Source organism: Kalmanozyma brasiliensis, assembly GCF_000497045.1.
Source record: "Kalmanozyma brasiliensis GHG001 unplaced genomic scaffold PSEUBRA_SCAF9, whole genome shotgun sequence".
NCBI lineage: Eukaryota > Fungi > Basidiomycota > Ustilaginomycetes > Ustilaginales > Kalmanozyma > Kalmanozyma brasiliensis.
In genome coordinates, this window is record NW_015961992.1 from 231,319 (window position 1) to 245,515 (window position 14,197).

General features: G+C 56.7%; 6 protein-coding genes across 6 annotated transcripts; 3 read left to right on the forward strand and 3 right to left on the reverse strand.

Annotated features, from left to right (window-relative positions):
* Positions 1–964: 964 nt before the first annotated feature.
* On the forward strand, positions 965–5,677 carry PSEUBRA_006286 (Glycogen debranching enzyme, AGL type; the record flags this gene model as incomplete). The annotated part of the gene is made up of 1 exon (XM_016439602.1): positions 965–5,677. One exon carries the CDS (start codon positions 965–967, stop codon positions 5,675–5,677), a length of 4,713 nt encoding a protein of 1,570 aa, XP_016289530.1.
* A 373-nt stretch (positions 5,678–6,050) lies between these two features.
* PSEUBRA_006287 (Ran binding domain protein) lies at positions 6,051–7,541 on the reverse strand (the record flags this gene model as incomplete). The annotated part of the gene is made up of 2 exons (XM_016439636.2): positions 6,051–6,134; positions 6,228–7,541. 2 exons carry the CDS (start codon positions 7,539–7,541, stop codon positions 6,051–6,053), a joined length of 1,398 nt encoding a protein of 465 aa, XP_016289531.2.
* A 549-nt stretch (positions 7,542–8,090) lies between these two features.
* On the forward strand, positions 8,091–9,193 carry PSEUBRA_006288 (ATPase, V1/A1 complex, subunit E; the record flags this gene model as incomplete). Its single annotated transcript, XM_016439611.1, has 5 exons — positions 8,091–8,144; positions 8,255–8,418; positions 8,515–8,671; positions 8,768–9,063; positions 9,181–9,193. 5 exons carry the CDS (start codon positions 8,091–8,093, stop codon positions 9,191–9,193), a joined length of 684 nt encoding a protein of 227 aa, XP_016289533.1.
* Positions 9,194–9,465: 272 nt separating this feature from the next.
* PSEUBRA_006289 (Eukaryotic translation initiation factor 3 subunit G, N-terminal) lies at positions 9,466–10,395 on the reverse strand (the record flags this gene model as incomplete). Its single annotated transcript, XM_016439620.1, has 1 exon — positions 9,466–10,395. One exon carries the CDS (start codon positions 10,393–10,395, stop codon positions 9,466–9,468), a length of 930 nt encoding a protein of 309 aa, XP_016289534.1.
* Positions 10,396–11,021: 626 nt separating this feature from the next.
* On the forward strand, positions 11,022–11,864 carry PSEUBRA_006290 (Ribonuclease III domain protein; the record flags this gene model as incomplete). The annotated part of the gene is made up of 1 exon (XM_059465797.1): positions 11,022–11,864. The coding sequence occupies one exon, from the start codon at positions 11,022–11,024 to the stop codon at positions 11,862–11,864; it is 843 nt and encodes a 280-aa protein (XP_059321761.1).
* Positions 11,865–12,013: 149 nt separating this feature from the next.
* Positions 12,014–13,888, reverse strand: PSEUBRA_006291 (HhH-GPD domain protein; the record flags this gene model as incomplete). The annotated part of the gene is made up of 1 exon (XM_016439631.2): positions 12,014–13,888. One exon carries the CDS (start codon positions 13,886–13,888, stop codon positions 12,014–12,016), a length of 1,875 nt encoding a protein of 624 aa, XP_016289535.2.
* Positions 13,889–14,197: the final 309 nt, after the last annotated feature.

Here is a 14,197-nt window from a genome sequence, read left to right on the forward strand (position 1 = left end):
CAGATCAACGACGACGAGGAGAAAACCTTGGCGGATCATGGCACCGAGGGTTGTATCGAGCTGGTCTGTCCGGTGCAAGGGAACACCGCATGCGAGGTGTCGGATTTGCACGTGGAGCTCACAGGAACCCTGGGCCAGCGTTGCCGAGACCCACTCAGAGACCCACTCAGCGGTATAGCCAAGCCACAGGACAGTCCAGCCAGAGGGCAGTCCGGCAGCGTCAGCCACAGGGTACAGGCACGATGATCTAGTTTGCTTCACCGACGGTCGATCGGCTGGAGCAATCGTGGTGGCGCTGTTAGTGATTTTTGACCGACGACACCCTTTCTCTCGCTTGTCAGAGACAGGAGACATCGAATGGTCTTGATGTGTGATGACGGAGCGTGCATGACGATCGTTTTGATTTTCCGAATTCTCTTTCTGTCGATCCGGGCTGCCACCGTGGACCATCCCTCGAAAGACGTTCTCTCTCTCACACACTCAAGGGCGAGATGTATCTCGCGTGCACGTCAATACTACCGCAGATAGTCGACTCTGAAGTGGTAGCAGTATTCTCGGAAGTGCGTGCAGCGAAGCTCGAACTCGGATGACTGATGCGGTCGATTCGACCGGCGTGTGAAGTGACCAAAATGATGGATGCGATATGCATGTGGGGCGCATATTTCCAAGTGACTGTGGAGGCCCGCGCGCGTCGCTTGCTATCGATTTGGGATCTGTTTGCGAAGATCACACACCGAGGTGCAAGCGAGACCCGTTCAGATGCACCCTTCTCTCTTCTCTCGTGGCTCTTCAGCTGGCGGTCTCATCGTGTTCTTCTTGCTCACCTATCCGAGTAGCGAAGATCTCCCACGCATCCTCTTTCGCTCTTCTTCCTTTCCGACCCCTCACTCCGGCGACCTCCACCTTCCCGACGTCACCTAGATACATCTCTCCCATATCAGGATCCTGGTGCAAACGCGGAGTCATGTCGTCTGCCAACGTGTCCACCAACGGCAGCGGCCAACACGGCCATGCCGAGCCCATCAAGGTCTTCGAGCTCGTCCTTGAGCAGGACGGAAGCCCCAGCGAACAGAAATCGTACATCAGGCTCCCAGCTCCCGTGCAGCCGTATGTCCTGCGTTTCTCCATCGAAGCCGGCTCCACCGCCTCAAGCGACGCTCGCCTCTACACCAACTATTCAAACAAGCAAGGTGCTTTCGCGCGTACGTCCTTCGAGAAGACTCCCTTCACCTCCTCCGCTTCATCGGCAAACCGAGTCGACCTTCTCATCAAGACGGCTGGTGTCTTCGAGTTCTACGTCGAATACACCACCGATGAGAACGACCAGGCTGCTGGTGACCTCTTCGAGCGCAAGGAAAAGTCGTCAGCCCTCAAGAGGGGCAAGAGCGGCCACTTCAACGTCGATCCGATCCTCCAAGCTCCCGTGCGCAAGTCTATCTTGAGCGAAAATGGAAAGCCTCTCTCCGCCAAGGAGGGCGGAGGCGCCGTCACAAGCAAGAGCGACTTCCTCGCACTCGACGCCATCGTAATGCAGACCCTCATCTCAAAATGGGCTGGCCCGCTCTCAGAATGGGGCGTTCACCTCGACTCGGCTCGAGATGCTGGCTACAACATGATCCACTTCCCACCCCTCAACGTACGCGGTGCCAGCAACAGCCCTTACTCGGTCGCTGACCAGCATGACTTCACCCATGATCTCTACCCCAAGGAGATTCAGGGGCCGAGCCAGAAAGCAGAACGTGTCAAGCAGCTCAGATCAGTACTACACAACATGAAGACAAAACACGGCCTGCTCAGCATGAGTGACGTCGTCTGGAATCACACTGCTCACAACAGCGAGTGGCTCAACGAGCATCCCGACGCCGCTTACAGTCCTGCCAACTCTCCTCACCTCCAGCCTGCCGACGAGCTTGAAAAGGCGCTTCTGGACATCAACGGCCGTCTGCAGGAGTACGGCGTTTCCGAAGAGCTCCATTCCGACTCTGATGTCGCAAAGGTGATCAGCGCGGTCAAGGAGCATGCGCTGGGGCCCCTCAAGCTCTGGCAGTACTACGTCGTGGACGTCAAGGCAGCGAAGGAGAGCTTCCGAGCTGCCGTCTCCTCCTCTGGTAAGAGTGACTCACAGACAGGAGCGAAACCGAGCGCAGCGTCTCTCAAGGATGTTGCCGAAAAGATCCGAGCGTCTGCGGTGCAGAACGAAATGACCTTGGCAGGTCGCTTCGCAACGACGATTGACGCAAAAGCGGCAGTTCAGATCATCAAGTCCGAATTCGACACGAGCGACGTCGAGCAGTCCGTCGACCTCTTTGCCAAGGTTGCGGACGAGGTCAATGCAACTTACTACGCACTGTACGACGACGATGTCAAGGCAATTCTCAGCAACCTGGAAGGCCGCCTCAAGTTCACTCGCATCGACTCCAACGGTCCCAAGCTTGGCAAAATCTCGGCACAGAGTCCCTTCTTCGAACCATACTTTACTCGCCTCGATCCCAAGCACCCCAAAGCAGCTGGCCGAGACCCCAAGGAGCTCTCTCTCGCCAACAATGGCTGGATCTGGGCCGCCAACCCACTCGAAGACTTCGCATCCAACAAGTCGCGAGTCTACCTCAGACGTGAACTCATCGTATGGGGAGACTGTGTCAAGCTCCGATACGGTTCGGGTCCCAGGGACTCGCCCTACTTGTGGAAGCACATGGAGGAGTACACCACCCTTCTCGCCTCCAACTTTGATGCGCTTCGAATCGACAACTGCCACTCCACGCCCATCCACGTCGGAGAGCACTTCCTCGACATCGCTAGGAGAGTCAACCCCAACGTCTACGTCATCGCCGAGCTCTTCACCGGCAGCGCAGAGATGGACGTGCACTTTGTCAGCCGTCTCGGTATTAACTCTCTCATTCGCGAGATGGAGAATGGTCACGACCCCAAGGAGGAGAGCCGACTGCTGTACCGGTTCGGAGTCAACAAGCCCATCGGCTCGATGGACGGTGCTTGCCTCACCACGGCCGCTAAGATCTCGCTGCCCGAAGCCAATCTGAAGGATGCAGACTGCCTCGTCGAGCAGCTCAGCGGCTCAAGCCCTCACGCCCTCTTCATGGACGTCACTCACGACAACGAGACTCCCACCATGAAGCGCACGACCGAAGATGCGATCACCATGGGTGCTCTTGTCGCCTTTTCCTGGTCCGCCATCGGTAGCACCAAGGGCTTTGATGATCTTTTCCCCAAGACGCTTGATGTCGTGCAGGAAATTCGTCGCTATCGTCCCATCGCCAACCCAGAGGAAAGCGGCATCGGCGCCGTCAAGCGCGTGGTCAACCACCTGCACATCGAGATGGTGCGCAACGGCTACTCGGAGGGTCATGTTCATCAAGAAAATGACTATCTCGTGATGCACCGTGTGCATCCACAGACACACTGCGGCTTCGTCTGCGTCGCCCACACGGCATTCCACAAGGGATCCAAAGATCGAGGACAGGCTGGTCCGTTCAAGTTCGACCGCACCCGCGTCAACTACATCCTCGGCAAGACGCTCGAAGTCAGCAGCACGGAGGTCGCTCACGATCCTAAGTTCCTCGACGGGCTGCCCTCGAAGCTCATCGACCTTGCTGAGCCGGAAGTGCGTGTCACTGAAGACGGCGGTCGTCTCCGCTATTCCGAGGTTGTGGTGCCCGACTTCTTCCCGCCTGGAAGTGTGATGCTCTTCGCCACCGAGATGGAGAACATCGACCGCGACATCGACTCGCAATGCCTGTCGGGTGCGGACGAAGCGATGGCCAACCTGGATCTCGTCGACCTCAACGCGGTCCTCTATCGAGCCGACGGCGAAGAGAAGGATGTGACAGAAGGCAACGACGGGGTATACACCATTCCGAGCTGTGATCCACTCGTCTACTGCGGTCTCGAAGGCTGGATGGCCGTGTTGCGTCCCATCATCCAGTCCAATGACCTTGGTCACCCTCTGTGCGGTCATCTGCGAGATGGAACCTGGGCTCTCGACTACGTACACAAGAGACTACTAAAGCAGGTCGACGTGCTGCCTCGCCTGTCCGAACCGGCAAAGTGGCTTTCGCAGCGCTTTGATCTCATCAGGGATACCGCGCCGAACTTCATGCGACCCAAGTACTTTGCCCTTGTGATCAAGGCTGCTTACGACGCTGCCGTTCGTAAGGCTCTTTCGCGCATGTCCCCATTCATCAAGGATGGCCATGACTTTATCAAGGCCTTGGCCCTTTGCGCGGTCCAGATGAACGGCTTGGTCAAGTCGGCATCCCTTTGGCCCGACAAGCAGGTCGGTTCCATGTCTGCAGGTCTTCCCTTCTTCACCGCAGGATGGGCGCGACTTTGGGGTCGTGATGTCTTCATCGCCCTTCGTGGTCTTTATCTGGTGACCGGCATGTACGGCGCAGCGCGAGAGCACATTCTTGCCTTCGGCTCGACGCTCAAGCATGGCCTGATCCCGAACCTGCTCGACTCTGGTCGAACGCCACGATACAATTGCCGAGACGGTCCATGGTTCTTTGCTCAGAACGTACAAGACTACACCAAGATGGTGCCTGATGGAGAGAAGATCTTGAGCGAGAAGGTAGCAAGGCGCTTCCCGCTCAACGATGAATGGGTTCCATGGGATGATGCTAAGGCGTACGCCCACAAGAGCACCGTCGCCGAGCTCATCCAGGAGATTCTTCAGCGCCATGCTTCCGGCATCCACTTCCGCGAGTACAACGCTGGTCCAGCCATCGACCAGGACATGCATCCCGAGGGCTTCAACATCGATATCGATGTCGACTGGGACAGCGGCATCATCTTTGGTGGCAACGAGCACAACTGCGGCACCTGGCAGGACAAGAACGGCTCTTCCGCCAAGGCTGGCAACAAGGGTGTCCCTGGCTCGCCTCGTAACGGAGCTGCAGTGGAAATCACCGCACTTCTCAAGAGCACCCTGAGCTGGGTCGCTGCGCTCGAGAAGAAGGGAGTCTGGAAGGAGGGCAAGGGTGTCGAGGCCACCGTCAAGGACCAGAAGAAGCTCGTCACCTACAAAGAATGGGCTGACCTTCTGCAAAAGTCGTTCGAGCGCGCCTACTACATTCCTCTGGATGAGACCGAGGACAGCTCGTACGACCTTGACCCCAAGCTCGTCAACCGTCGTGGCGTCTACAAGGACGTATACGGCTCTTCCAAGGGACGAGAGTGGGCCGATTACCAGTTCCGCTCGAACTTCCCGATTGCCATGTGCGTCGCACCCGAGCTATTCAAGCCGGAACACGCCATGAACGCTCTCAACAAGGCTCGCGAAGTCCTTGTCGGACCCATTGGTATGAAGACGCTCGACGCTTCCGACTGGAACTACCGACCCAACTACGATCAGCGCGAGAACGACGACCCTGCCACCTCGTGCGGATGGAACTACCACAACGGACCCGAGTGGGGTTGGCTTCGCGGCTACTACTTGCGCGCCGTGGCCATCTTTGGCGCCAAGGCTGGCGTCGAGCGTTCGGTGTTGAACCACCGCATCAACAGCATGACGCTGGACTGCCGCCAGCACATCCGCTCATCGCCCTGGGCCGGTCTTCCCGAGCTCACCAACGCTGATGGTGCTCACTGCCCAGACTCGTGCTCGACTCAGGCATGGAGTGCTGCAGCGCTTCTTGACGCATTGGAGGAGATGGCAAAGTGAGGCGTCGCTCCAAGATGCCATGATCTCGCCCAATCCATCATCTCAGATCACACACGAACAACCGTCTCTTTTCTTGGAATCGTTACTTAATCGCATTGACATTGCCGCTCAGCGCGTGATGAGATCAAAAGGCGTGAGGTGAATCAAGCCGATGAATCGCTGGCACTGCGCCGTATGAGTGAATGAATCATTTCTCGGCTCGCTCCACCTATGATGCGGCCGAAGCAGTTGCGATGGCAAGGTCTCTCACGGACGAAGGTAGTGTGCTCGAACACAGACATCATAGGATGGACAGTCAGGTGTATGATTGTCAACGACGCTGCCGGAATACGGCCGACTGAAGTCTTTTCGGGTGGGGCGATGCTCGTCGAACTCATGCTTGAGCAGAGCTGTCCTCGGAGATCACAAAGTCGTCAAGGACGTCCATGAGTGCTGCTGCGTTGTTCGGGTTGCTGAGCTGCAATCATTGGGGAATGGAGAAAGTGGAAGGAGGAGGGTGTCAGTGCCGACTTCAACATTATCACAACCTGAACGTCAGCGTAGAGCATACCTTGATAGCGTAATGAACAGGCTTGGTGTCTTCCAAGGCGACGATTCGCACGAACTTCTCGTGAAGCTCGCACTTCATGCCTTGAAAGAGAGGAACGTTGAGGATGACTCTCAAGATGCCGTCTGCTCTCATGACCAGACGAGCTAGGCGCTTGTCGGACGACTTTTTGGGGATGTTGACGCGAAGAGTACCGGTTCCTCGCTCTTTCCAGGATTGATCTTCGGCCATCGTGTAGAGCTTCGCGCGAATGCTGTGGATACTTTCCTCGTCTTCCTCGCCGGTTTTGGTTTCGGCTTCGACCACCTCGATCAACGGCTTTGCCTTTGTCTCGGACGCAGCTGCGTCCTTATCGTGGCTAAGCAGCTTTTGCTCGAAAGTGGCTTTTTCGTTGGCTGACTGCGGCTCGTCTGTTTCCTTCTCTGGCGCAGCGGGAGAATCAGCTTTCGGTTTGGCTAGCGGACTAGCTCCAGCAAAGGCACCGAAGCCAAATGCGGAACCTTTCACGATTGGCTTAGAAGGTGCGGCGGCCGATTTGGTTGCGCCGGCAAATGGAGATACAGAGCCGTTCTCGTCGTGATGGCCGCCAATGGTGGATCCGAGACTGCTTGGCTTGATGCCTGAGCTCTTGGCTGCAAAGGCCGAGAAGCCGCTCTTGCTCGCGGCAGCAGAGGACGAGCCCGAGGAGGATGGAACAGAGCTGTATGGGGATGATTTGGAGCTGAAGGAGGAAAAAGTTGGTTGTGTGCGGGCGGGTGGATCTTGGGCTGGCTTTCCTGCTGGGGCCTCAGCAGTTTTGGGCTGAGGTTCTGTCGGCTCAGACTGGGATGCGGGCGTAGCTTCGAGCACAGCATCGGATGTAGCGTCCTGTGTTTGCGCATCCGATGCGGCAGCGTGGGGGTCGGTCGCTGACCTAGCCGACTTGAGCTCGAGTTCCTTGGTGCTCAGCTCGTCCACCTTCTTGCGGATCTGGCCGACCTTCTCGGTCTCGACCGCAGTGGTGCCAGCCTCGTCGTCGTCTTCCTCCTGCAACGAATCCTCAACGCGATTCTTCTTGGCTGGAATCGCTTCAGCCGCTCTGGATGGGGTGAGCTGCGTCGGCTCAAGACTGCCTTCGCGCTCTCTTTTGCGACGAGAAGATGTGTCCTCGGTAGGCTGAGAAGGTGTCTTTGCTGTCACCGCTTTAGAGGTGGATGCGGGAGAGGAGGGCTGCGGCGGAGACGATGCTGGCTGGGAAGTGACATCTGCTTGCGCATCTCGAGGCTGCTCTGTGTCTAGCTTTGGAGCTTGATCCAGCTCAGCCTTGGTGTCGGACATAGCGGCGAGCGGGAAAGGTCGAGCTCGCTCGAATGCTGGTTGCGACGGGACGTGTCTTTGGTATGTGCGATCGCGGAGACCACTGCAGCTGCAATCTAGACGATGCAGCCGCAAACGAAGAAGACGCGGAAGCGGGTGGTGTCGAGGGTATTGTGGTGGACGAGGAGGAAAGGGAATCTTGTGTTTGTTTTGCGGGTCTGTTACTTTTCGAGGCAGCAGAGCGCGTTCCGCATCCTCCACTTAGTTGTCGGTTCCGATCGCCCCACCGTGCGCTTTGCACACAGAGAAAGCGAAATTTGGATTTTGTCAGTTCGACTTATCAGCCTCTGAGAGTCTGCGGCTTGGCGCGTGCGTTGCTCAAGTGGCTCGCACTGCAGCCCCTAAGGAGCCTCTCAGAATTATTGCAGCTGACACCTTCAAACAGTCACATCATCACCGTCAAACCACTCCTTGACCTCGTTCACATCGCAAAAGGCACAACGGCAGCCTCGAACTTACACGCGGCACTCACGAAGAGACCAGGGCAATACCGACCAGGAGAGCTGCATCATGTCGAACCGTCCTATGAACGATGAGGAGGTTCTCTCCGAGATGAAGAAGATGGTACGTACCTGCTAGCCAAACACAAGCGAGTGCATCTCTGCGACGCAGACGCTGCATTGGTAGAATTCTGTCCCAGCTCACTAACTCATTGAATGGTTCTGATATGACAGGTGGCTTTCATCAAGCAAGAGGCAGTCGAAAAGGCACGGGAGATCCAGATCAAAGCCGACGAAGAATTCGCCATCGAGAAGGCCAAGATCGTTCGTCAGGAAGCCATCAACATCGACTCGCAGTACGACAAGAAGATCAAGCAGGCAGAGACCGCCAACAAGATGTGAGTAGACGGCTCCGAACCGAAATTGGTCAAGGGCTCGTTCAGAAGACTGATTAAGTCCCGGTTGTCGTTCCCCGTTTCCTTGGTATCACACAGTGCTCAGTCCAACCAGACCAACAAGTCGCGATTGAAGATCCTCCAAACCCGTGAACAGCACTTGCAGTCTCTCTTCGATGCTACGCGGGAAAAGCTCGACGGCATTGCCAAGGATCAGGAAAAGTACAAGAAGCTCCTGAGCCAGCTCATTCTCCAGGTACGTCTCATCCCACGATTGCGCAGTCGAACACCAGCATGTACCTCTTTGCTGACCGAGTGGACTTCCTCAATCTGTCTCTGTCGCTGATATCAGGGCTTGCTGCAGCTGATGGAGCCCAAGGTTGTCGTCACCGTCAAGTCAAATGACGTGCAGCTCGCACAAGATGCGGCCAAGCAAGCTGAGAAGGACTTCAAGGAGAAGTCGGGCAAGTCGACCAACGTCACTGTTCAGGAGGGTCTCGACAAGGACAGCGCTGGTGGCGTTACCCTCGCAGGCCACGGCGGCAAGATCACAATCAACAACACTCTCGATGAGCGTCTGCGTCTGCTCGAGGACCGCATGCTCCCCGAGATCCGACTCGACCTCTTTGGGCCTAACCAGAACCGAAAGTGAGTAGATCGACGCCGTGTGGTCATGACCACCATCGGGGACCTCCGATGTGCGATAGCTTCTCCTGAATCTGGAACTGACCCAATCTTTCTGTTCTGTCTCTGAACCCAAAACAGGTTCACTACCTAGACATGTCCGCTGCAGCTCCTCACTTGCCGGTCTGATGACAGTTCGTTTCTTCGTTTGGTTCATGCCCGTGTGAATTTGATATCCTTCTATCTGGACGATTGCTCTCGCACGACTGCTGCTTGCCACGATCCGAGGGAACGGGATGAATGAAACGGCTAGGGTTGCTGGATCGGAGAGCTACGGAAACCTAGATGTACATGGGCGGGAGACGGGGTCCTAGGCCACAAAGCGACGCTGTGGCTCGAGTAAGATGAGCGAGCAAAGGAGCACGCTTAAGAAGGGCGCTCGCCACGGGGAAGGGACCATTGACAGCTGAGAATGAGATTGTCGTAACCCCTGCCGTCGACCTTTTGCCTTGCTCGGTCGGCGTCTTCCCTGTTCTCGAAGCTGACGAAGGCGTAACCCTTGCAGATACCAGTCTCGCGGTCGCGACCGACGTAGACACGCACCACGCGACCGAATCGCATGAAGAGCTCCCTGAGATCGTCGTCGTCGGCATCTTCGCTGAGGTTGGTAACACGCAGCGTGGGAAGTTCGTCTCTGGACATGCCACCGAGGCCGCCCATCTTCTCTCCGGCACCCTTGGCACCACCACGCATGCTGGGTGGCACGTACTTGCCGCCTGCGCTGGCAGCGACGGCAGGGTTGGTGGGGTCCATAGCGGCGAGCGGGGTCATGGAACCCTCACCACCCTCGGGAGTGTCTGCGCCAGCACCAGGAATGGCCTCGAGCGTGTCCTTGTAGGGACATTTTGTGGTGAAGTGGTCTCCCTTGCAGAGTCGGCAGACGATGCGCTTGTTGGCGAGCTGCTGTCGCATGGTGTCCATCTCGTCGACTTCAGGCTCGGCAGTCTTGTTGCCGGCCGACATTTTGAGCATAACGTTCTCACCAATGGTGGTGGTAGCAGAGTGAGGGCCCGCGGCCTTGCCCTTCTCCTGCCCGAACTTGGTCCACTGCTTGCGTTCCGCAACTTCGTGGTTGACCTTGGTCTTGACGAGCGTCTTCTTTACTCGTCGTGTGATCTTAATCTTCTTGCCGTCTGGGTTGGTGCGGTATTCGATGACGACCTTGATTCCATTACCCTCGTCGCGCTCCTCGATACGGGGAGCATCGCCGTCAGCGGGCTCATCGAACTCGTCGGCCCAGTTCATGGGCTTGCCGCCCGCGGGCTGGCTGGTGGAAGGCGCCGCAACAGGAGCCATGGTGGGCAAAGGTTTATGTGCGAGTGGTGCTGATGAGACGAAAACGAATTGCTCTGCCTTGGTCTCTTGGTTGAATCTGCCTGCGATGTCGTCGCTGCGATCAATCCGTTGCGATACGTTTTGGTCGAGACAGAATGATGGACGTTGTGAAGGTGATGCTGGTCGATGAGAAGGATCGAAAAGGGCTCAGTTTGACTTGCAGCTGCTGGCCTGACTGGGCGGCGCGCAGAGGAGCAAGACAGAGCTTGAAGCGAAAGGCGCGTGTGTCGAAAGGCAATTTTTTGGTGCTTCTTCTCAAAGGGAGTCGAAGATTGCTCTTCCGTACGAAAATGGTTTATGTGCTGAGTTGAGAAGAAAGAGAGGCGAGGTCTCTCGTGTGCTCGAGGCCGAGATGGCTGCGAGAAGAAAAAATGCAATTCTCACTCGAGCCTACCCGACCCGAATGTCTTCTCATCATTCCACGACACCTACGCTACCCATTCCTGTCGCTCGAGCTGGCGGCCGCAATCGTTCTGAAGCATCACCTGGGGAAGCTTGTCGCTTCGCCAGCACTATCTGCATTTGCTCTTCGAACGTAGCCACCAGGATCGCCATCCGCTCGGTTTAACGGGACGAAAAGCTTCATCATGGCTTCCAGGCGGGCGCAGCAGCCTTTGCGAGAATTGGCACGCAGCATGCGTTGCGCTGTCCAAGCCGACGGCAGCTCTTCTAGCCGCGTAAGGCTGGCGCCTTCTTACCCATCGCCAAGCCGATACTCACAGGCACGAGGGCTGGCATCTGCCGCACCTAGCACAGCGTCGCCATCAACATCCGCAGCAGCATCACCGTCACCGATTCCCACGAAAGGTAGCGACTATCGCTCGTCTCCTGCTCTCGGTACCAAGGTCACGGGCGAGACAGTGCTTTCGCATTTCTCGTCGGCACCTTTCGCATCTTCGTCTTCGGATCTGCTTGGCTCGAACGCAGAGCTTGCACTTCGAGCCGTCACACATGAGTCGTACTTGAACGCACGCGAGGGACACAACCGTCGACTTGCATTTGTGGGACGAAGGACGCTCAAGCTATTCACCACACTGTATCTGCACTCGCGCCTGCAGACAGCATCAAAAGGTGACGCTGTACACAACTACATCAACCGCCTGCTAGAGTCGCCTTCGGCTGTCGACTCGATCTTGAGCACGCATCGGCTCGGAGACAAGGTGGGCCGGGAGCTTGGTCTCGAAAAGGTCATGCGATGGACGCCAGCAGTGACCGACGGACAGTTGGGACCAAGAGAGACGGGACTGTACAAAGTACGAGGTGTTGCCGTCGAGGCGATAGTAGGTGCCATCTACCACCAGAAAGGCGCCTTCGAGGCATCGAAGTTCTTCCACAGCTGGGTTTTGCCCTCATTGCTAGAGGACGGCTTCCCCGGACCTGTTCCAGAAGAACTTACGAAGGGCATCGCTTTGCCAAAAGCCCAAGCATAGCACCGCTCAACCCATACAGCATTCATTCCGAGCTCGGCCGGATCAAAAAGCATTGCGATCTCTCGACGCAGCCATGTAACACTACGCAAAATATCACTCGAAAACATCATCTCATTGCAAGAGACTGCGAGCTGGGATGATGGAGGGCTTCATCTCCTGCCTTGGCCCTTTGCAGCTTTCACCGACTTGGCCAGTCCCTTGGACTGCTTCTCTTGAGTCTGCACGGCCAGCCAGCAATTGCGCATGCCAGTGCCCATGGTTTCCGCCTCGACTTCGGTGGCATCAGCCCACCTTCTCGGCGCGGTATCGCCGAGCTTGCTCCCGAAGTTCTTGTTCTTTTCCGTCGTCTCTTCCACTTTGGCCTTCTTTGTCGGTCGCTTGAGTCCATTCCTGTCGTCAAGGGTGCTTTCCGCGTCAGCAGCCAAGGAAATTTTGTAGACGTGCATGGTGAGATTAAGATGCGAGAAGATGTGCGTTATGCTGCCGATCTTGTCTTTGCTGACTGCTTTGGCTTTCGTGTCGACAAGCGAAGCTACCACCTGGTCGATGAGCTTGGGTATCGGGATATCCGGGAAGAGGTGGGTCCTATCGTCGGATGGTCCGGCAGCCGTGGTGGAAACGGTGAACGAAGGAAACTGCCACATACTGGCCAATAGGCCGGTGGCAGGCCGCTGCTCGAGCAGATATTCGCCCGAGGGCTGCTGAATGACGCAGACGAGGCACTCTTCCTGTCGTATCTTCTTCTTCTCGAGCTTCATCGGATACTTGCGAATGTGATTGTCGATGGCTTGAGTCACCTTGGCCGCGTCTCGCTTTGTGTCGGCTTTGGTCTTGGATGCCGGCGCGGAGAAGCCGAACGAGAGAGTCGCTTGGCGTAGTTTGCTGACTCCCTTCTGCTTGGCCACCTCCTCCTGATCCGTCGTCTTGTTTGCCTCTTCTGCTTCCTCTTCGAATGGAAACGGCTCGCAATACGTGCACAGATCCTCGATATCCGGCAGAGCCGTCTCCACTGCATTCTTCTTTTTTTTAGACCTTATCGTATCCGCTGTTGCTTCGCTGTAGGCTCTGCAAGTCTGCCTGATAGGACAATCGCCACACACGGGCTTCAGCGGCGTACATACTGTGCTGCCCAGCTCCATCAATGCTTGATTCCACTCTCCAGGGACCGTACCCTTTTCTTCGCCCACCTCGTACGCTTTCTTGACCAGCACGTCTGCCGCAGCCCACATCAGATCCGTGGTGACCTTGGCTTTTGGATTTGCATACAAGCCAAGTTGCCTCGACAACACCCTTGCCACATTACCATCCAGAATCGGGACCGGCTGTCCGAACACGATTGACGAGATCGCACCAGCTGTGTACGGACCGACGCCTGGCACATTCTTCTCGAGGTCGACAGGCGACGCTGGAAGCAAACCGTCCATGCCCGGATCCGCGACCACCTTCTTTGCTGCCGTGTGGATTCGAGTTGCTCGACTGTAGTACCCCAATCCTCGCCACGCAGCGAGAACTTCTTCCTCGGGCGCAGATGCCAGTGCTTCGATAGTCGGCCACTTTGCCATCCAATTGAGCCAGTACAACTTGACTGTCTCGACGCGCGTCTGCTGCAGCATGATCTCCGAGATCCACACCTGGTACGCTCTCCTTTTCCTCGCTTCTCGAAGCTCGTCAGCGGAAGCGAAGTCGGACGCATGGATGAAGGCGGCGCGCCACGGCATGTCTCGTTTGGCAGACACACCCTCAAACCATTTCAACAGACCAAGAACGGTCTGCGGCTCGTCGACGAGCAGAGGCCGGTGGTACGATGCTCCGTGCGTTCGTGGCGGCAAAGCTGCCGGTGCCTTCCCCTGATCAGACGAGCTTGCTGCCGCAAAGATGTCCGAGAACTTGCCTGTGGAAGATGAAGATGCCGTTGCAGGTCGAGCAGCCTTCTTCGCAGGTCTCGAGTCCGGCGGAGGCGACGGCAATGGGGAGAAGTCGCTGTTGGCTGACGAAGTCGCTCGACGCTTGGTGGGCACAGCCATGGTGATCGTCGAGTGCACGCCAAGCAGACGACGTTGTGCTCCGTGCAGCAGAGCGAGTATGATGGCGACGCTGATGGCTTGATGTGCGATACGAGAACGAAGAGAAGAAGGTAAAGTGTCTCGACATCAAGAAGAAGGACGAGCTTCGCTCATTCAAAGCTTAGCTGAGCTCAAAAATGCGGAGCAAGTGTTGGTCTCGCGAGAATTACCGCGTCGCGTAAATGAGGCTCAGCTACGAAGGCAGATCTTCTTGCTCTTCGACGCTTTCACCGAGGTATGATGCTGCAAGAGGACGATTGAAAGTACTGA